This window comes from Corvus hawaiiensis, chromosome 5 (genome assembly GCF_020740725.1).
Source record: "Corvus hawaiiensis isolate bCorHaw1 chromosome 5, bCorHaw1.pri.cur, whole genome shotgun sequence".
NCBI classification, from domain to species: domain Eukaryota; kingdom Metazoa; phylum Chordata; class Aves; order Passeriformes; family Corvidae; genus Corvus; species Corvus hawaiiensis.
The window spans coordinates 30997089-31020158 of NC_063217.1; the positions used below are offsets into that span (position 1 = coordinate 30997089).

The following is a 23070-nucleotide window of genomic DNA, read 5'->3' on the forward strand; positions in this document are numbered from 1 at the left end:
CAGGTATTTATGAGGGTGGGGGAGCATTATGCACAGACCTTCTAACTTTTTTTGTGTGGATGCAGATGAAGCCTAGGCTTCCTTTAAGATATCTGTAAATACTCTGCTCTCACAACTGCTGTGGCCCTGGAGCTGTGGTCAGGGACACCATTTTTATTTATTTTTATTCATACTGAACTGTAGTTGTGTCTACTACAGGGTCTGCCTGTGATCTCTGACAGCTGTTATTCTGCCCCCCTTCCAGTCCAGTGTCTTCATCTTGCGTTGCATCTACCTTTATGGCCTCTCCAGTTGTATTTTCCTCTCCCTTCTCCTCCAAGTAAACCTATTACCACAAGCCTAGGCCCTAGGGTACATCACCGTGTCCCGCAGCCGTAGGGAGGAGGAGGAGAGAAGATCCAGCAGGCAGGAATTGTGCAGCAAGATTGATTTATTTAATTATTTTACAAACTCTTTTATAGACTTTTTTCTTCATAGTCTAATTGGACAAGGATCAGCCACCCCTTGGGGGTGATTGGCTAAAATCCTAAAACACCCATTGTCAAAATATTTTTCTACTGTACCATAAACAAGACTTTTCAAGGTTGCAGGTGGTTTGGTTGTTTACAGAACTCTGCTACCTCTTCTGTGAGAGAGAAAAGTCTCTCACGGACTTAGAAAATAGCAGGAAAATCCTTGCTAGCAGCATTTTTGTATCTACACAAACCCTCAAATTTCAAGGAATGGCTTTTTACAGCTCATTGTGGGCAGAAACATACATGCAGCAAACATCAAGTTTATCACGTTCATCTCTTTGCTAGCAGCAAAGAGCTACCTGCACCGTCTCAATGTGCTTCACACAGGCATCCACGGAACTCTCTCACGGCCTATGGAGCCTCAGGTTGGACCAGAGACAGACCTGCTCTATTTTCCACTGCGAGGTAGCTTTTCCTAAGCTATTGGGAATCTCTTGCGGCGGCAGACTGGTACGAGTGCAACAGTTTGACGTAAAAATGTACTTTTGCTGTCTTAGGCCAGCACTGTTCAGTGCCCGACGTGCAGCCCTGGGGGCACCTGTGATACAGCCTGGGCGGCTCTCGCTGCTCCACTCTGCCCACCCAGGGCAGCCAGCAGCCGGACTTGTGCAGAGCCTCGTATGGCGAGCGGCAGCTGTCACCGACGAGGTGGTTCAAGAACGGCCTTCCCGGGTGTCCCCGAACGTACCGGGGCTGCAGCTCCGCTCCGCACACAGCGTGCCCCCCGAGGACGGGCGGGTGACGGCGGGAGCGGCCCAGCCCCGGCCCCTCCCCGCCGAGGCGCCCCGGGGCCGCCCCGCCCGCCCCGCCCGCCCCGCCCGCCCCGCCGCCGCCGCGCCCGGGCCGCTCCCGCCATGCGGCTGTGGGTGCTCCTCAGCCTGCTGCTGCTGCAGGAAGCGCTGCCACACGGTGAGCCGCCGCCCCGACGGGTCCCCCCCTTTGCGAGGCGCTGCGGGCTTCCCTTTCCCAGTCGTACCCGGCGGCCCGACAGTCCCCGGGACAGGAGCGGGAGCCATCACGGGAGGGGGCGGCGGCGGGGCTCCCGTCCCGCTGGGCAGAGGCGGAGGGAAGGCGGGTTGCTCGCATCGTGTGCGGCCAGCAAGTCGCCGAAGCCTTCCGGCGAAAATGTGGGTTCGGGTTTAGGGGAGAGGCGTTCGCGGCAGCCCCGGCTGCTCCTGCCCGCGCTCTTTGGGGTAAAACGTTTTGAGTCCGCGTCCAATCCCGTGTGGCGCCTGAGGAGGGACAGCGCTGGACGTGGGACAGTGCAGGACGTGGTGCCCGGATTTAGAAAACAACCAAAAAACTTGTTGGTTTTGTGCATCGTTGTTCGATTGATTCGAGCTTGACTCCTAACTCCGCTTCAGGCTGTGAGAAGGTCTTGGTGGGGAAAGGCAAGTTTTTGGGAAGGGACATTCATAACTAGCTCTTGACTCATGTAGACTTCAACTAGGCAAAAGAGAGGCTCTTTCCCTCTAGAAAAATGTGAATGAACTTATTAATACTTATTCAGTATAAACGATAAAAAAATAATTCCATTGTTTTTCACCATGGAAGGGCTTGGGGATCAAGGCCTGTGTAGCCCGTGGGAGGGTTTGTAGAGAAATGGGAGGCAGGCTCTTAGGTGAGTGGTGAAAGCAGCGAAGCATTTACCACAAGTACTTCAGGAGGTCATAAGGAAAACATTCTCGTAAGAACATAAAAAATCCTCTACTCTGAGAGCTGTTAAGCATAAAAAGAATTTGTCAGAGGAGGCTGTAGAGTCTCCAGCCTTTGAGAAAGTCAAAGCTCAACTGGACAAGGCTCAGAGCAGCTGAACAGAGATGGGAAGGGACTCCAGAAGCCTTTTCCAGCCTGGTTTTTCTCATAACTACATGCAGAGGAATTGCACTGTGGATCAGAGTGGTGTGGGAGAGGATTTCTGCTGAAAGATCTGGTCTGTGGGTATACCACATCCAGAAAAGTGTTTTCCATTTGAGAAGTAGACAATAAAAGTACAGAGTAAGAAATGAGCTGTAACTTGGGCAAAAGATTTCCCAACTCTATTTTTTTGTCAGTTTGTCATGCTTATACTGAGGTTTGACTGGGTGCTTCCCTCTCTGCCATCCAGAAGCTTAGCAATGGGAGAAAGTTATCTGGCATATTTAATAAGAGTTTCTTGTCTAAAGCTAAATGTAGAAGTCCTAATATAGGTATTGTAATTTCAAAATAGTATTCCTAATTTATCTTATATTAATTTATGAACTAATGAAATATGCCCCTCCAGATTGGCAGTGTGTTTGGATGATTGCCTTTTTGTTCGAAGTTCCACAAATGTGTCCTGCTTGTTCTGTTACATTACTTGTAATCACAAAGACTCTTTCCTCACACAGTAATCCCACTGGTTAATTATACTTTATGGTAACCTCACAATTAATTAATTAATTAATTTTTAAAAATTTAATTTATGGTAACCTTGCAATTTATTTTCTTCCCAAGGAAGAATTTATCAGTATTAATTGAGAGTTTTTTCAGTCTCTGATGATGCCAAGATGTAGCATGGGGCCTGCCTTGTGGGATGGGTATGTCTGGTGAACAGTGAACCTGATTCCTTTGTACTTGTGGGAGACCTTGCTCCCACTCTGCTTCTCAGATTCTCCAGGCTGACACTTGAAGATCAGGGGCCTAGTCGAGTTATAACCTGTGCAGCTGTGAGACCAGTGAAATGTGCTTGTGTTTGTAGGTGATGTCTCAAATAAAAAATGAATGCTCTTTAGGATTGTATAACTAACACCCATTTTGAAATTGTTTTGTGTGTGACATTTGTGAGAACAAGGGGCAGACAAACATTAAAGGATGAGACACATACTGTGAACCAGGAGCAGAAGTGCTGCATGATGTGTTTCTGTGGCAGGGAGGCATAGTCTCCTGCTTTGGCATGATGAGTTAGCAGGGACCCTGACTGTACTGGTGCAGCTGAAATAAGTACAGTGCCTCTTAGAACTGACATTAGGAGCTGATCAGAGGTAGAAATGAGGCATTTTCTCAATGAATATTTTTCTAAGTCTTAGTTTTATTATATTTTTAATAAGGAGTGCTGTTGTGCTCAAGCAGTGCAACATTAAACAGTGCAACGTTATTACAACAGTGAGGGCTCTGTGCATTCCTCTAGTAAGACGGTAAAATATCCCAAATGTGGCATATTCATGTGCTTGCATAAATGGGCTAGCTGACTTTGTTCCCTTTCTTGGGAAAGTCTTGCAGATTGGATAAGGAAATGGAGGACTCTTGGTGATGGTTTCTGTGTTCCTGGAAGGATTTGATTGTGTGTCCTCTTTACCTTAGGTGATACTGTAGCAGTTAATTTAGTTATCTGGCATAGAAAGACTTAATTCAGCTATGACATAAGATAGGATTGTGGGGCGCAGAAGTGGTGGTGTCAGTAGATATCTGTGCAGACTTATTAAGGGAATGTTGGGAAGGAGCATGGCCACGGCTTGCTTGGAAACTCACCTCTCTGGGAGGTGCAACAGAGGCAGAACCAGGTTTTCTGTGTAGGAAGATAAAATCTCCTCTGATGGTGCTTCCTGAAATGCCCCTGCTGTCACCTGGAGGGAAATACTAGGTCAGGCAGACAAGGGTCTCACGGAGCAGCTGGGAATGTGGTATAGGAGGAAAGTGTTCAGACTCACTGAACTGCAGAAACATGGAACAGAGGGAGCTTGTGTGGAGAGAAAAAACTTCGTCTTGAGAAAATCAAAACCAGGCTTCTGGCACTTAAAATTGAAAAGCTTTCATAGAGGAGTCTTTAACAGTTTCTTAAAGGCAGAATGTCAGGTGTGGCAGAGCACACAGTATGGGATGAAGCATTTCATAGGGGTGAGGTTGCAGGATCCATGTGCCTTTGAAATAGTGTCAGGATCAACGTTGGCAGAAAGTAGTGGAAATGTCAAAGAGTAGTTTGAACAAATTCAGTAGGGTTCAATGGGGGAAAAAAAAATGAAAAAGGATGGCTGAACCAAAGCTTTTGTGCTGCTACAGACTATTCTGGAAAGTTCAACAAGGAGCTGGAGTGGCCAGTTTGATGGGAATGCTTATTTAAAAGGCTTTTCAGGCTCATTGGTGGATGTGATGGGCACAGTAGTGTGATGGAATTTCACTAAGATGGAATAGCTTACCCAAGGGAGAAGTGGCAGTACGTGTTGAAGAAAACTTTAGTGTTAAACCTGTTTCCTGGTGGGTTTTGATGGTAGAAGTCATCTGGACTGAAATACCAGCCCTGTGGAGAAGGGTAACTGACCACCCAATGTGTAATGACTGGTCTGCTAAAGATAATCAGAGGGGCAGCAAAGACTGGATAGAAAAGCAAAAGGAAGAATAACTTCCCCTCACATGGGCTGGGTTGCACACATCGGGGTGTGGTGCAGAATGCAATTGTTTAGATGCCACAGATAATGATTTAGAGCTGCTACTCAGAGAGCCCCTGAGAAGAGCAGCAATTCTTGACTTGATCTGGAGCAGTACTCAGGTAATTGGATTCAGATGTTGCTGTGGAACAGCCAGACTGTAGTTTTAATATTCTTGCAGGAATAATAAAAGACAAAGAAACCACTGATGTATTTAATTTTGGGAGGGGGAATTACATAAGAGGAGGAGGCACCTTAACTCACATATGGGTTAAATATAAAAACCAGAATAAAGCAGACAAAAAGAGTTTGAGAAACAGCTTTAAAAAGGATAAAACCAGCCATAAATCCTTTTTCTTCTTCAGATGTACTGTGGTGGGGCAGGGAGACATGGCTGCAGAGTTTTATGGCTGTTAGGAATGAGGGATAAGAAAGAGCATCTATAGAAAGTAAAATCTAAAAATTTATCTGTGTGCACCCATGTTCACTATGGAGGTGCTTAGAGACATTTTAATGGAAAATGGTGACATAAGCATAGAAGAAACTTAGAGTGCAATATCCTACAAAGCACTACAACAGCAGACTCTGAGACAGAATTCTTCTCTATGGGGAGAATCATTAGAGGACATCTCATTAATATGCCAAAGGAATCGGTGTTAGAGAAAATCAGCAACAGAAACTGTTTAAGTGCCATGATTTTATGGTATACACCTGAGGTGTAAGAGAAATTTGAACCTGAAATTGGTGAAGCCTTAACCCAAGTGCATAGCTTGTCATAACTTAGCATCTTTTTCCAGAGAAGGGCAGTGAAGCTGGTGAAGGGTCTCGAGGGTAAGTCTTATGAGGAGCAGCTGAGAGAGCTGGGGTTGCTTAGCCTGCAGAAGAGGAGGCTCAGTGGTGACTTTACCACTCTCTACAACTGCCTGAAAGGAGGTGGTAGCAAGGTGGGGCTTGGCCTCTTCTTCCAGGTAACCAGTGACAGGATGAGAGGACAGAGCCTCAGGCTGGGCCAAGGGAGGTTCAGGTTGGACATTAGGAGGAATTTCTTCACAGTAGATGTGATCAAACATTGGAGTGAACTGCCAAGGGAGGTGGTGGAGTCACCGTCCCTGGAGGTGTTTAAGTAAAGACTGGATGGCACTTAGTGCTGTGTTATAATTGACACGGTGGTTTTTGGTCAAAGGTTGGACTTGATGATCTCAGAGGTCTTTTCCAACTGAATTGATTCTGCGATATCACTGCATACCACTGTATCATATGATATAATTATACCTTTCCAGGGAAGTGGAAATATCCCAGTATTTTACGATATTTGAGGGAGGTAGAGGTACAAAACCAGATATCTGTATTCTGTAAACTGAACTCATGAATAAACAGGCATGAATTGCAGAAAAGTCAGTGTGGTTTTGGCATGACTGCCTTTTTTTTTTTTCCCTTGAGAAGTGTTTTCTGTTTTTCGTATCTGCTGAGGTTCTCTGAGGACTTTTTCTGAGAGTTTGGCCATGGATGAATTGGTTGATGTATTTGGATTCCCAAAGGCTTTTAATAAACCTGTTGTAAAAGATTCCTTGGGAACCAAGGTGCTGTGAGACAAGGGAAGACCTCTCACGAAACAATAACTAATAGGAAATAAAGAGTAGGAGTTAGTCTTTTTGCAGTATGGATAGAATTGCTTTTATCCAGTTGAATTTAACTGGGATCTTGTAAGGCACATGCTTTTCAGCATGTTTAAGTATCTGTTCAAAGAAAACTTGTCAGTAAAGAGTTGTAGAATGATCTCTCAATTTTGAAAGACTGGGCAGGGAAAATAGGACTTCAGATTTTGTGCTGGTAGATGCTAAGTAACACAAATTGTTCTCCCTTCATATATACCTTGATGAGTTTCTACTTAGGAATTATTAACCAATAGTTCCTACTTAGGAAAGTGATCTTGGAATTACACTTGATTATTTTAAAGAAAGTCACCTCCTAATAGTGCTGTCTTGAAAAGTAATGAGCTGTTCTAGACAGGAAAGAAGACACTATTAATATGCAGAACTGGATTTGAGCATACCTTGAACCTGGTGTACAGTCTGCTTTTGTGTTCTTGTCATCACCCAAATGTGGTGTAGCGGAACTGTTGTAAGATGCAAATTCTTTACAGGAACAATTATACAGAGTAGGACTTGTCAGTCTGGAAAGAATATGAGTCAGAACCACTCAAGTTTTGTAAAAGTGTATGTGCTGGAGAGAATGTTGTTGGTGAAACATGGATATTTATTCATTTAATACAGAAACTATAAGGCCAACTATAAGGCCTCTAGTATTTATGTGTAATTTGTGTAATTTTGAAAACTGACCACACAAATTAATGAAGGAAAACACCCAAGGACAATATAATAAAAAAATACAAAAAAGCATCCCAAAAAACAGCCAAGCACAATGAAATGATGACAACTGTGGTTCACAGACTCCTTGAGCTAAAGGTTCTTGGAAGCTTAGGTGAGTAGTATCAAAGGAGCAGAGTTGGTTACCCTGTTCCCTGATTGGCATCTGACACTAGGTGGTGTAAGTGCAAATAATTTTGGCCTGACCCACTGTAGCCTTTCTAATGAAATGCAAGGAAAAAATGCTACAACTTCCTGATTTTTAAATTCGTGCTCACTAGGCACCATGCCTTTTTAAAAAAAATGTGTTGTACATCAGCCTGGACTTGGAGAAGTCAAAGCTGACGCAGTGCAAGGTATCCTGCTGGGGTTTGAGGAGTGTCCCAGGAGCCATCAGTGGCAAGAATCTGGAAGTCCTGCTGTTCATACTGGCAGCCAGTACCAGTTTTAATTCATGCTGAGTATACAGCAGGGCTGTTTTTCATTCCAGAGGGAGCTTGTTGATTGATTTGTACAATGAAATACCTCAGTGTTTCCATGTGGAAAACAAGAATTAGCTGTCGGGCACAGCTAGTGGAGTTTCTGGTGTCTAGCAAAAGTAGTTTTAGGCTTGTCTCACCAAAGAATTGTGCTTCCTGATGTCAGTTAAAGTTGGAATTTTTAAATTGCTTAAAAATTTCTTCTAGTATTTGAGACACCTCACTTTTTCTTTCTGTTTTCTTTGTTTGTAAAGGCAACTGTGCTTCCCTGTTGTCTCTAGGAGATAATGAAATTTCTGTTTGTCTCTGAATAAGATTTTGTCTTCATCTGGACTGTCAAAATAAATGGCTCTTATGGAGAAGTGATGAGTTAAACAAGTCAACTTCAAGTGACTTAAGTGTCATTTGCATTTCAGTAATTACTGTAAATGAAGAAAACTGCATCACCATCAGTATTTTATAAATTGTAGTGAAGTTCTACATTTGTCAGTTCTTCATTTGTCCCTTATGGTGGCATGGTGTTTGAAGAGGTTATGCAGAACTGATGAGCGCGTGCAATGAATTTGGAGAGCTTGTGTGGCATTGAGTACTGCATGGCAGTGCCAGGAGGTACAAATGACAAAAGAGGCTGGAGATAGAAGTGCTGTATTTCTTTCCCTTAACCATCTGTAAAGTTTTCATACCTTGCATATTTCTCTGTTTATATAAGTATAGATTTTCCACATGTTGTTGAAAGCTCTTTTTTTTTTTCCTTTTTCCCTAGGAAAATGGGTCATGACAGACTTCAAAAACTTAGGGAAATTAACTCTTACTAAGTTTTATGCATCTTTTCTAGGAAGAACAAAACTTCAGTTACTCTCTGGGATAATAGGGAAGATTTTTTTTTCCAAAAAGACTATATAAACATTGCCTTGTTTTCTTTATTTTACTAGTTATTGGACAGCCTGCGAAGAGTAAGCGTCCAAAAGAACCTGGGGAAAATAAAATTAAGCCTGTTAACAAGAAACTAAAACCCAAGACTCCCAAAACGAAGGAGAGAGAATCTGCGGACTCCTCTTTGAAGTCCCAGTCCATACTGACACAGGTGATGGATAAAGGTCATGTCCAGAAACTAGCTGCCACTTTAAGCCTGACTGCAGGACAAAGCATAGAACTGCGATGTAAGGGGAGTAATGTTACTTGGAACTACCCTTCATATTTAGACACCTTTAAAGACTCCAGACTCAGGTAAGCTATTTTTCATTTTTTGCAGGAAAAATCCAGAACTTTTTTCCCCCTACTGCTTTCAGCACCACTGGTGTTTGTTTATTTATATTTTTACAATCAAGATGCTCTATCTAATAGTTTTTAGTGTCAGCAAAAAGGATGAGCAACTTTTAGTCATCACCAGTTACAGCCTTGTGATTTGCGCTGTGAGATAGTCTTACAGTATGTGAACTGTATTTCCTTCAGATGAATCTAAAATACAGATGGTGTTCACCATTGTGCTCTAACCACAAACAGGGAACACCTTAGGGTTGGTCCAAAGTAAAACACTCAAAATCTGTGAGCCCCTGTTGCTCTACAGGGACCTGCTCCTGTTAGGCTGTACTGGTTGCTAATGTGGCTACCACATGAGGTAGTAAGGTTAATTTCCTGAAGAGACTCAAACCCACATCTCTTAACTAGCAAAAAATACACCAGCCTCCATGCTAAGGAGCAAGTGAGAGTAGTGGTTCAGAGTTGCCTTTGTGTGCAAAAGGGAGTTGCAGGGCTTGTGTTGTGTCAGAGTTTAATGCTGAAGATTGTCACTTTAAATCAAGAAAAGCTTTTTCTTTCATCTAGAGGAGACATGTTAATGAAAACCATATAAAGATATGTTAGAGCAGGAAGAGGAGAGCTCCCTCCTTTTTTTTTGCCCCACCATCTGAGTGTCCTGTTGCTCTGAACATCTTTTCTGAGACTCCATACACTGTTTTCCCTCCTGGTTTTTCAGGATAGTACACATAGCTAAATGTAGATTAAATGTAATAATTTGGTCCTGTATTAGAAAGAAGAGGGGTATATAAGAAGCTTAAGGATGTCTTCCATAGGCATTTTGCCCTGAGTAGTGTTTGTTTTCACTGGCTGTTTTATGGAGACAGTGAAGCACTGTGAGTGATACCTGAAGAAATAATTGTATGGAGCTTTTCTTGGATTATTAGGTGAGAAGGGCACAGAGATGAGTCAAGATATCAGCTTCTCTTTTCCTTCTGTTCCTAAGTACAAGTGTGTATGCTCTCTAACTAACTCAGATTATGTAAATCTCTGATCTATTTCACTTACAGGTGTGATGTTACCTTAAAATCACTCCCAGTTAATTAATATTTCAGATACTCCACTTCTCTTTCCCAAGAGGAGTGTTGATGAATGGCAGTTACACGCTGTGATCTCTAGCACATCCTCCTGTAGTTCATGAGCCAGTTCTCTGTGCAATTATATGCTTGTCCCTTGTTGGCTGAGGAGCTCAAGAACTCTGAGTGCAAGGCTTCTGCCACAGTAAGTTACGGCAGCAAGCCGGTTCCTGCTGTGGGCTTATCGAAAGAGTATCTCTCAAAAGATCTTGTGGCCGATTTAACTGCTACTGCTTACTCTTTTGTAGGGAATACTGTTCTATCCAGGTTTCTTTCAGTAGGTGGCGTTTATTAGCTGCCGTACAGACCTGGCGGCCCAGCAAGCCAGAGCCGGATGTGCAAATCAACAGGGAGTGTGTGCATACATGGTGGTGGTTGTCGTTCTCAAGTCTGTCTTAATTTTGTGCACTTGCAAATAGGTTGCTGACATGGTTTGGTCCTGTAGACCTCCACGCCATGTTATCTGAGTATCAGCATCTGGCATTGAAGAAGGCAGGCCAAGTATTCAGAGTTTTTGGAGAGAAATCTGAATGCTTCTTAATTGGTTATTTGGCTGTCTATTCCTCTCATGCAAAATTAAAGTATTCTCTGTTGATGCATATGGAACAAAATACAAGAAAATGAGATAGTTTGGGAAAACAAAAAAAATACATGTGTCATCATTGTGTAGTTTTCTGTTTTCCAGTTTGAAGGAGTTTGGGATCTTGTTGCCTCAGCAATTTACATTTCGGTTCTCAGTCAAGTTAACAGTAGTAATTTAACCATACAACAAAGGCTAGTAACGCCACACAAAACAAAACATTTTGACTGGGTGGATATAACTTGCCTAAGTATATCTTTTCCTTTAGAAGTATGTAAGGCATATACTTAAGGATCTGTATTGAAATATAATAGTCATGACTTTTGAAATAAGTTATTGAAGCAGTAAGGCTGTGTTTGACTAAATCAACAGTTTTGAATGCAAGCAGGAGATCCTAAAATTAACTAGAGAAATTGAAAACCTAGATTAGAAGCAGATTTCAGAGTCACAGAATAGTAATAATTTATGGAGATATTGACCACAGAATCCTGTGCAGTTACATTTTCATCACATTTTTAGGATGGCTTTGGTAATTATCTCAAGGTCTTTGCTGTAGTGCTAATAGGTGCGTATGAGTTAAAGTCTGCTCTATAGAATGTGAAATTTGAAATTTGTGTTCTGTGGTTTTAGAAAGCTTTGATGGAGTTTAACTGGAAGTACCATAAAGGTACCATCTACTTAGCTCAGTTGGCAGTGTTTGTAAGTGAACTGGCACCAGAAAAGGTTAGCAAAGGTATGGTCTTTCAAGAGGAGCTTAGATCTTCCTTGTGGCACTTGCAAGACCACGCACCAAGCATCAACTGCAATAGGCAATTTAAAAAATTTTATTAATATATTACCTTCATTATTTTAAAACAAAATGATGAATATAGGGCAGAGGGGGAAATTCTTAGCAATAATAACCTATAGCAGAAATTGTTTAATCATCTAGATATATGGCCAGTATCTTCTAACATTTTTTGGGTACTTAAAGACCGAGAATAAGGTAATCCCTTCATTACCAGTTAGTAAGGTGTGGGGCAAAACCCAAGCTAATTAACTGGGCTGGGCTTTTTTACCTTCGATTTCCATGCAGGTCTTGCTGGAGTTGGGGCATGGGTGCAAACCAGAATTGATGGCAGCAGCAGGGGGAAGTGATGGGGCCATGAGGAGGTAATGGAAAATGAAGAAGGAGTGGGTTGGTGTGCCAGAGGAAAAGTGAAGAGGAGGAGGGACAATGGTGACAAAACTGACAATGGTCCAGTTGCTGGAGACTAATGACTACAATTCTTCTGTTCATTTTAATGTCCTTATAGAAACAGATGCTCAGGCATCCAATTCCTAGTTTTCCATTAAATAATAGAAGGGATTTTCAAATTCAACTACTGTGGCATTTTGGTTTGCAACTAGTTAAATTTAGCATCAATGTAATGTATTTTCTATGGGTGGTTGCAAGAAGAAGTAGGGATAAAAGCTAGATGTTTTGCCTCCATGCTATGCTTACCACATTTTTAACTCACTCAGATGGTAAGGTGAATACAGCAACCTGGGGGACAATATGCCTTTCCAAAAGAGGAAGATTTTAATTAGAAAAGCCATTTCTCTAGTATTAGTGGCTATGCTTTCATTGAATTTGTCCTTGTAGCCATACTTTACAACCTGGTAAATAAAATATTTTGCTTGCTGTACTAGAGAGTCTCAGTTTTTAATAGGTCTGGAGCTGTTACAGATGCTAAAATTATCATATCTGAGGGAGGGAGAGATGCCGAGTGAAAGGAGAAGGAGGACTCTTTGGCTGCTTCCTGCTGAGATGGAGCAGAAATTCTGCCTTTCCGCTGTTCTAGCTGGAGTATGTAACAGTACACACTGAAATAATTTACTTAGCTTTAGAGACTCTAGCATGCCATACAATTCTGGGAGAAAGCTCAAATCATGCAAATGTGCTCCCAGCTCAAGGACACACACAGGCTTGCTTCAGAACTAGCCTGTTATCTGTAATGCTCTCTTCCTTTGTTCAGCACATAAGTACTTCTTGTCTGAAAACTTTGTGTGCTGGCTGAACTAGCCAAAAACATTGATGGCTTTAAGAGTCAGAGGTTGCTCTTGCACCCCCAGTACGGAAGGGCTGGAATGCTGTTTTGTAAGACTGCGAATAACAAATTAATGACTGGAGGCTCACCCAGAAACTGGATCTACAACATATGAGAGGGATGAAAATAAAAATAAGGGCAGGCACATTTTCCCTTTACTAAAGCTTTATAGCAGAAAGCTGCTCTAGATGAAGGCAGTGTGACTTCACACAGTTTCTGTGCTGCTTGATTGGAGCATGGGTCTCTCCCCTGCTGAAGACCAGCTGCATTTAACTTTGTCTGATAAGAGAACTCACATGAAATGGAGCTGCTCTAATGGAAGAAGCTGGGGCAAACAGCTGGACATGCATCACATGTACATTCTTGTGAGCAGAGGGTGTCTGGACAGGAGCACTCTCACAAAAATTGAGGAAACTGGATGTTTTAGGAGGCAAAATTAGACTGAAATTAGACTGCTTTGACTGAATGCAGACTCCCACAGGCTTAGTGGGACATCTGTTGTGCTCATGTGTATAACTGAATTTAATTTTGCTGCTTGTGCTTTGAAGTCTGAAAGCTAAGGATTTTTTTGTTGTGTAAAACAGTGAGATGTTATGTTCCTGTCCTAGTGAGTGTATATTTGAGATAAGCTCTCTTTTGTTGGTATGAATGCAGCTGCTGGAGAAGAGTTTGGTAAATGCTCTTTGAGTGATGCTATGTATACTGTCTTTATATATATATGTATATATATATATATATGTATTTTAGCTTCTAAATGTGGCGCAGTCTTCTGGCAAAAATCTTCTGAACTGTAAATATCTACAGTTTAATAAGATAAATGTATGGAATAAGATTTTGGGCTACTTTTCTAGTTTCTTTAAACAGTCTGGTAATGTTGGTGTATACAACATTTTTACTTTGTGACATCTACAACACAGGAAAATTTTGGCTTCTGTGTCAGACTTCCCAGCATTTAAAATATTAATGAAATAATAAATTATCCTGGAAATATTGGTCAGCTGTTGGATTTACCATTTATAATTTACTTTATATGGCCTGTTTTGTCTGCTTAATATGGTCATATCTCAAGTTTCAACACTTCCACTCTCAGGTGCCAGGTTTTGTTAGTGCATGTTTGTGGATGACTACCTTGCTAGGTTATTTCCATTGATAGCTTGTTCTCAGTTAAGAAGAACACACTGTACAATAATTAATTAACTCTGACCTTATTTTTCTATCTATTAGAATTTCAAGCTATAGCTCAGTGTCTGCATTAGTGATTGGAGGCAAAAGTGTTCTGGCATAATGGTTTCTCTGTATTGTTGACATTTAGTACTTGGTCCTTGGAAAACATTTTATTCTGAGGTAGTCATATAGCCTGTGAAATGTGAACTGTGAAACTAAATAGTAATAATACAGACAAGGACATGTTTTGGATTTATCTTTTCTTCCTGTTGTTCTCTTGCACAAATAGGAATCGCTCAAACATTATCCAAAAACTGAAGATAATTTATAATGTAAGGTAGTGTATTTATTAAAAATGGAAAGGCTACTGCACCATAATTACATTATTCTAAAAAGTGGAATCAGGCAAGGTTGTGTAGGACAAGTGCATTAGTGGATAGGAAACATGATTTGCCTGTTTATTGAGGCAGGCCTCAAAACTGCCCTGTGGTGGATCCATGTACTAACGGTGTCTGAGGGCTTAAATGGAAAAGGTCCTTCTCAGTTATCTCTGTTTGAGGTGTGTATTTGGTGTGCTTTTATCTCTAAGCTGCTGGTCTGACTGAAGGCTGAATGTTGGGTTATGTGAATTGCTGCTTGTGATGGCTGGTAGTTGTGCAGACTGCTAGCAGAACACCTGGGGAGTCAGAACTTTTGGGAAGCACATGCAGCTGAAGTGGCAGCCTTGGTTTACACAGTTATTCTGCCTGCAATGGAGAGTTAAGGAAAACAGAGCATTTAGAGAACACAGCACACACAGGTATGTTTATAGTACTGCTGTTACTCAGTGATGAGGTGTTTTTCAAAGTTGCTAATCCCAAAAAGAAGTGATTCAGTTGGGTATCTGCCTCACAGAATAACTGCCACATTAATAAGAATTAGGAGGATAATAAATATTCAAAAAACCCACAGTTGAATGAGTATGAGAGCTGTTCATATTTCATGCAAGCTGTGTATTTGTCCAAATCCCATTTAAAACAGTAAAAAGAAATTTATTATCAAATGCCTAAACTTGGATAAATCATTCCTGACTTGGTTAGAAAAGAAACTACCTTGTAACTCAATGTCTCTCAAAGGAAAGAGGGAACCCTTCATGACCTTGATGCACAACCATGAAAGGCAGTGGTTGAAAAACGTTTTTAAGGGTCAGAGCAGCAGCAGAGTACATCACTACTGGCACATGGCTGTGCTGACAGGGTTCTCTGAGAATTGGTACTCTCAGGCCATTGCTTTTGCAATCCATCAAAAGTCAACCCAGCAGACTGCCAACCACAACACCATCTGTCTGCCAGAAAGAGCCAGGAAAGTAAACCTTAAAATATATAGAAAAAAGAAAAAGATGATACTAGCTGCTGTGTTTCATAAGATAGGACCTTTACCCCTTAGAAAAATTGTCAGTATCTATGTATACATCTACATGTTTATAAATATTTGCACATTTACAAATGTCAATCCACTGAGAGAGGTGCCTGGGAAATTCAGGAGAAGAAAAGAAAAAAAAAAGCAAATGAAGTCTGAAATAATCACACAGGCTGAATTTTGTGTAGTTACATGATGGCAGTGCCACTACACCTCCAGCTGTTCTCAGGGTCATGCTCTAAAATAGCCGAGGGATGAGGAGGAAACTCCAGTGAGGTGACTTAGAGCAGAGGCGTAGGTGATGCAAAATGATTTAACTTGCAGGACAAATCCAAGCTGAGATGGCAGCTCTTTCCAAGTGGAAACTTTGACCAGTATGTTAAAGATTGGTAAAGCATTCACACTGAAAGCAGGCACAAATTATTAAACAAACTTTCTGTAGAGTATCTGCTACTAACTACTTGTGAATTATCTTTGTTAGATACTATCAAAGCACTGCTACAGTATTTAAAAAGGACTGAGATGCATGTGGGTTGCCTTGTAGAATGAAGGAAAGGGCTGTGCATGGACAAACTGGGACAAAACATAGATGAACATATTGCCTAGAACGGTTGCAGCCCATTTTCAAAACGGAGACTTGAAGGAATCCAAAAATGAACTGTACAAGACAAAAGCTTGCAAGCTCTCATATGTAGTTAAAATCAGTAAAACTACTCACGTAAACAGTCTCTGCTGGAGCAAAAGGGGAATTTACAACAGAGGTCTGAAAGTGAAAAGTGGGTCAGTTTTACAGAGAAGGAATAAAAAAACCAGAAGTGGAAATGAGCTGACAGAAATGAACAAGGAAATACATCTGTTTTTATTTTTCCACAGCATAAAGCAGCTTGACAGGTATAGTCAGCTGATCCTTGCAAACTCCACAGCAGCAGACACAGGTGAATACAGCTGCTGGCTTCAGCTGTGCAATGGTAACAAATGCAGGAAGGATGAGACCAAAACAGGGTCAACGTACATCTTTTTCACAGGTAATTCACTGACTGGGGGATTATTAATGGTAAGACAGGAAGAAAGCTACATCAGTGGTTTCACTGTTGAGATTTTACTCTCACAGTTTTCATCTATTTTTAGTGGACATTAAGGAAGACAGTGCTGGTAGGCAGAAAATTACTTGCTTTGTGTGATTTTTTGAGTCCATTTTCCCTATAGATTATGTGAAATGTGTACCCAGAGTAATGCATAATGTAATGAAAAGCACAAACCTTAGAAAATAATAACACACTTTCTGAGGATTTTCTACGAAACAAATAAAAAATGTTTTAATTCTTGAAAACATGTCTTGATAAAGAAAATAAATCTGTGCAGAAGATTCATTTTGTCACGGCATTCAGATGGCCCCATGGACTCTCCCCCACTGCCACTTTATTCCAGTTATGTGCACTGCCTTAAAGATCTTGACCTTGCTGACCTTGGTAAGGCCACAGTTTCTCTGAGGAGTCATTATAGCATGTTAAGAGGCAAAACACTCTTCAAGTACATGTGATGTCCCCCAGAGCCTGTGCACAGTTTGCTGCTACTTGGTACAACAGAGCTGAAATCAAATGATTCATTTTTTCTTCTGGAAACCATTCTGAATAGTAAAACAACCTTTGATGCCTCACTAGAGCTAAAGTATTCGTGGCAAGAAAATGTTTTAGTACAAAATGTTGAGATAGGATTGTTTGCACTACATTTTGGAGCTAAATTGGACCATGAGACAGAAGTGCTTAATGTTTTTAGGATACATTCCTTTAGAAAGGCTGGAATAAACTTCTCATCAAGTTATTATGTAAATGCTCATGCTAGAAAGAGGAATTTCAGATTTATATTTCCAAGAAGCATGCCAATTATGGAAATATTCCTTAACTGCAATTCTAAGGGCACTAAATGTTTCATCTATTTAGGACAGTAAATCAAACATTTTGCCTAAAAGCATAGGTATAAAAAGTCTGTAGCTTCAAAGATATCTTTTTCTAGTAGTCCTTATCTTACCAGTGGTGATGGGATCCAGATAAGTATTTGGAAGCTTACTAAAAGACATTCCAAAGATTTTCTTAAGATTAAAAAAATACTTCATTTTTAGTTTCAATTTAATGTTTTTTAATGCAAGCAATATTCTTTTTTCTTTCGTGGTGCATATTAAAAATTAAGCCAAAGCTTTTTGTTTTAAATGTTGCTCACAGCTATTTTCTCTTGTCAAATGTACTTTTCTTTCTCTTAAACCAAAATATAAATATTTCTGTAATTATGTCAACTCTTCTGCACAGACAAAGAGGAACTTTTTGTACCTACTCCCAGTTACTTTGAGATTGTCTACCTGAACCCAGATAAACCTGCAGTCATCCCATGCCGTGTTACTACTCCTTCAGCAAAAGTGACTCTACACAGGGAATTTCCAGCAGAAGAAATTGAAATAGATGGAACTGGTATTATTTATGATGCAAAGAAGGGTTTTGTCTTCCAGCACCCTACTCCTGATCATAAAGGTATTGTCTACTGCAAAGCAGAGTCACAGGGAGCACCTCAGATTTCCATCAAATATCACCTACTGTATGTGGAAGGTAAAGTGCAGTTTTCTCTGTGCTTAAACTGACTCTTCTGCTGACATTAAGAAAATAATTTTTAAAAAGTAAAGTAAGTAATGCAATCAGAGTTTGAAAATCTTGATCAAAAGTATATGTGATAAAACATTTATCAGGTTTAAATTCAAGCAAGTTTCCCAGTTTAGATGGGAAAGTTGCAGGTGTAAAACACCTGTTGCATTAAGCAAACTGAGTCAAAAATTGACTCTGAATTTTATCAGTGTATTTAACTTTAGCAGCTAATTTTCTGTTTCTAAACACTATCTTTGTCTCAGTTCCCAAGGGCCCGCCCTCAACCACAATTGCCGTGTCATCCAGTAGAGCCAGACTCAGTGACAGAGTTCATGTTGTCTGCACAGTCCTGGGGGAGCCAGATGTGGATGTGAACTTCAGGTGGCAGTACCCAGGGCAAGAGGTAAGAGGTGTATGCCCTGCCTGAAATGGTTTGTTCTTCACAAAGGCAGCACTTTGAATGCTCTTGCCAGTTCAGGCATGCTGGCAGGAGAAGGCAGCATATCCCCTTTGAACTTCAGCTTCTCTTTCCCTGAGAATCTAGAAGTAGCACAGGGATGAAGCTGGAGAGCTCTACCCCTGTTAGTAAAGATCAAATTCAGCAAAGCTCACTCCTCCCTCAGATTTCCGTTCCAGTGATACTTGGCCTCTGGCAGCATTTCCAAAAAAAGCCTCAGACAAGGTCAAAGCCAACCAGCATCAGGAGGCTGTTCTAGGGCAAACCACAAGGCCCACTGATGCGTCTGCATTTGACATTCCTTCCTTCTCCACAGCTTGGGTGCATGAATCATCCCAGCACAGAACTTTTAAGCTTGCCCATATCCAGAAGCAGAGTATGCTTCTGCCCAGCCTCATCTGAAAGAATCCACAGGAAACCCAGAGTGAATCCGTGGTGTCTTTCTTGCACAAAATAAGATGTAACTGACTAGCATCATTGAGCATCCCTTTTCTTTTCCCACTAACCACCTTCACCTGTTACAGCAGAACTCATTTCTTCATCAGCCTCATCCCTATTGCTGTTTATCCTAAGCAGACAAGGAGCAGAGGAAGGATTGCTGGAGGATGGAACCCTTCACCAGGGAAAAGGGATCTTCTATGACTGGAGAGTTGGCATTGCATCCTATTTGCCCACTCTTCTGGTGCTGGGTTGTCAAAGGACAGTATGGAGCTTGCTAGTAAGATTCTTTTATCAGCACTGGTGTCCTTGGGAGAGCAGAGAAGTAAGTAATTTAACGGCAGAGATAATTGCTTAAATGAGTGATTTGAGTTCAGTGCTTACTAGGCCTCAGGAAATGCAAGTCTACTGCAGAAGTTTGCAATAGCCATTCAGACAGGAAGATGTGTGTGTCCTCAGGGGGACAACAGTGAGAGAGCAAGTAAACACAAAAGGGATTTGAACTGCTGGTGAGAGCACTGGGAGTGTAGAACCAGCTCCTTGCTTAGATGTTAGTTTGTCCTTTCACTCCCTCTATCCCCCTCCAGCCATCCTTTTCTGGAAGGGAAGAAATGCCCCTGCTTGATCACATTAGCTTTGTTGATTGATACGGTTTTCCATTTTTTGTCTTGTGTTGTTTTTTTTAGTTTCTTTTGTTCAGCTTCCCTTGATATCTGTTTATTAGACTGTAATAACTGGCTGGACAAACCCCATTTTTGTCTTTTGTAACTAACTGTAATTACTAAGAACAATTAAAGGAATTAAATTCTAGACTCAGCTTGGCCTTCCAAAAGTGTGTATCTCATTAGAATCTGCCCTAGTTTTTCATCTTTCCCAGGCTGCCCCCAGCCTGGTTTGCTGGCTATTACTGGCCCAGCTGCTCCCAGTGGTTTTACAGCACCTGATGCATGCTGGCATGTACATGTTTACACCTCTAGCACTGAATATAAACAGCTAAAGCATGCAGATTATCTCCCTTGTTTGCTATGGATACTAGAGCTTCAGTGCAGGGCACATGCGCAATTAGCAGAGGACACCTCTCACTGCACCCACCTACGGGGGTGAGAGAGGCTTTGGCCTGTGGCCTGAATCTGCCCTGGAAAAGGCTGATGTGCTTATCCACTGGAATAAACAATCTCAGCTCCAGCTGTGCCTGGGGATAGGGAGGGGAGAGTTGTGTTTGGGTTTCTGCCCCAACAAAAGGATGAAGTAAATGTCAGAGTAGAAGCACAGTGTGCTTTGTTGGAGACTTTAACATTTATTGAGAATGTTCACATACTGCAAAGAAAAAAGGGGGTGGAGGGAGAAGAGACAGGACCATCAGTGTTGCTGGTCATACAGACCTTTCATGCAAGAAAAAGGACCGACATGGTTCTAAGATTCACTGGATGTTTCCATTCATGCTGCTGCTTTCAGTGCTGGGAGCTCAGTGATAGTTTTGTCCCACCCCACGCCACCCAGCAGCTGGGCTCTCCCCTACTGCTCGATTCCTGAGCAGAAGCAGCAGATTAATCCCTGCCTTGTTCCTAGGTACGCTGCATTGTGGAGACCCTTATTTCATCTCTGTAGTCACTAACCTCTCCCTCTTCTTTTGTTCCACTCAGTTGTTTTTTTTTTTCTTGTTTTCCCTTGCCACTCCCTGACAATTGCATTTGCTCTTCACCTGCTGTGAATGCATACAGATCCACCCTTAATCTGATTCTGTGCAACAGGCTTCAAAGCAGAAGGCAAGTAGTTGGAGGAAAAATGGACTAGCAAGAGCCCAACCATGCAAACAGGGTCCACCTTGCACAGCCTTTACATTCACTTTCAGTAGGGTCAAGGAAGTTCCACTTGCTATATTTAAGAACTAACTTAGACTTGAATAAAGTGTGCAATAGTACTTGATTGCAGGTAGCACTTAATTTTGAGGCTTGGAACAGGAGGTAGTGCTTTGCTAAGTGGCTTAATTACTTTTAAAAGTTTAAGAATTTCTATGAAATTTACAGCCAAGAATTTTTATATATTTTTTTAAAGCTGGTACGGCATTCCCTGACTGCACTGTGACTCAACCTTAAATTCAGAAGACTGACAGCTGCCTTTGTACTGGTCATTTTGCAAGTGTGAGATTGTAGCTTTGCTTAAGTGTCTAACTTACCCTTTTGCTACATTTAGCTTAAGCCTTGTAGCATTCATATTGGTAAATGGATAATCCATCCATTTCATGAAGCAAGGGAAGACTCTTTCCAAGCAGAAACCTTTCAGAGTTTTATCCCAGTTACTGGTGTAGCAGAAGCCAGTGTGCTTAAAGCTGCTGACTAGCAGCTGATGGATTTTGGAAGAAAAGAGACTGCCTTAGTCTATCTGTGGGCCAATTTCTCTTACCCAGTATTTTGTGACTTTCTGAGGTGCCAGGCAGTGTGACCTTATAACCAGTCCATTAGGGAACTATCTTACAGAACTAAAAAGACCAAAAAAACAAAAAAAAAACCTAAAACACCTTTTATTTAATAACAAAAAGACCCCCCAAAAAGCGGGTTTTTTTTTGATCTAAACATGGCAAGTGTATGTGTCTTTTTGGCTTTGAAGTTACATGTACATTTTGGAAAGCAGAATGTGAGGATTAACTTAGAAGTATTTGAGAATTGTTAGTTTGTATGTTTTCTAATACAGTGTTTTCTAAAACTAGAGGAAGAATTAGTTCTCAACATGTGATTTACAGCTATTTGCTGTGCTAAAAGAGAACTAAAACTCAGTCAGCTACCTCTGACTGAAGGCATGCCACTGCTGCCTTCTTTTTGAGACATGCTGAAAGTCTGAAAATGAGCTCACACATCTATCCTGGCACCTCCCCCAGGAGACCTCACCTATTTGATGAGGTACCCAAATGCAGCCTTCGTAAGTGGCCTAAAACTGAGCTTACACACAGGCTCCAGGCAGAGCTTTGGCAAGCCCATCTCTGATCTAAAGATACACAGTGCCTGTGCTTGAAGAGCCACTGTATTATCCTTATTTGGCATAGCTTATTGGTACATCAATATTTAATGCAGGAATGTTGCTGCAACTGCCAGACACCTTCAGTTCTCTCACTTAAGGCTGACTTTTGGATACAGGCTCCTACTCTCCAACCTCTTGCTTCAGGGTGATAGGGTGGTGTCACTCAATACACTTTTCAGAATCACCTATTTTATGTGGGTGGGTTGTTTGTGTTTTGTTTTTAAACAGTCTGAGAGGCCTGTGATTATTCAAAACTTCTGGAGACTGATAAACAGAGGAATTGGACATACTACAAGAATCTCAAAGAGTGTTCTTCTTGTTGAGGATTTTGAAGACATAGATGTGGGAAACTATGTTTGTATAGCTCAGAACCTACAAGGAGAAACAACAGTAGCTACCAAAGTTGAACTGAAGTGATAGGCAAGACTTCTGGACATGGACTGACCTGTATGTTATCTGACATTATAGCCATTAATTTTCTTTATTGATGTTTAAATGAAGCTTCTGTCTCACTGTTTCTTTTATATGTCAGTGCATGCCATGTTGACCAGCTCGACAGGTCACAACAAAGTTCCCTATGTCCAGCAGTAGTGAGTTGTGAGTTAATGAAACTACTATGAAGCATTAAAGTTTGAGTCTCAACATGCATAGGGTGTGTGCATATTTAGAAACAGGTGCTCTTTGGGCTTTCCTTTGCATGTGGTCTCTTCCCTCAGACTCTTGCATGAGGTCAACCCACTGTGTGGAACGTGCAATTTTAACATTACCAGTACTGTACATGTTTAAAACAACAACAAAAAAGCAAACTAAAAAAGCCTTGTTACAAAGTTAGCCAATAGCAGTTGTTTATTTTGCAAGAATAATTAAATTTCTGAACATTATGAAAATATAAATGTGTGTGTGCTCATTTTCATATATGTGTAAAGACATAAACACAAATAAAATTTTCTCTCCTGGTGAAGATTTATCCTCTAGCATCTTCATATATATTTAGTATTTCCAGAGACTTGTAAGCAGTTGGAGATGCTGGGTTTTCCTTATGTTGTTGCATTCTTACAACCTTATAATAGATGTATAGTATTATGTTTAGTAAATTATATAGAAAATTATGGTTGCTAAAGGTAAAACTTGTTTTATTTATATATTAACATTTACAGAAGAAAAAAAAAGGAAAAAAGCAAACATTAGAATAATGTTCAGTTTTA

The 23070-nt window shown here is 41.1% G+C and overlaps 1 protein-coding gene across 2 annotated transcripts; it reads left to right on the plus strand.

Moving 5' to 3' along the window:
• Nucleotides 1-1333: 1333 nt before the first annotated feature.
• On the plus strand, nt 1334-22826 carry PDGFRL (platelet derived growth factor receptor like). Of its 2 annotated transcripts, none has more exons than XM_048303120.1 (6): nt 1334-1424; nt 8675-8969; nt 16199-16350; nt 17629-17922; nt 18219-18358; nt 22094-22826. In XM_048303120.1, exons 1-6 carry the CDS (start codon nt 1370-1372, stop codon nt 22280-22282), a joined length of 1125 nt encoding a protein of 374 aa, XP_048159077.1. In that variant the 5' UTR covers nt 1334-1369; the 3' UTR covers nt 22283-22826. The 2 variants fall into 2 exon arrangements, with proteins under 2 accessions (XP_048159077.1, XP_048159078.1); XM_048303121.1 differs by lacking the exon at nt 22094-22826 and adding an exon at nt 18729-22087.
• Nucleotides 22827-23070: the final 244 nt, after the last annotated feature.

Excerpts from the sequence above, each read along its gene's own strand:
- PDGFRL (XM_048303120.1), top strand. The coding sequence starts at position 1,370 with ATGCGGCTGTGGGTGCTCCTCAGCCTGCTGCTGCTGCAGGAAGCGCTG. Across the intron at positions 1,425-8,674 it reads GCAGGAAGCGCTGCCACACG|TTATTGGACAGCCTGCGAAG; the intron begins GTGAGCCGCCGC and ends TTATTTTACTAG. Across the intron at positions 8,970-16,198 it reads TTTAAAGACTCCAGACTCAG|CATAAAGCAGCTTGACAGGT; the intron begins GTAAGCTATTTT and ends ATTTTTCCACAG.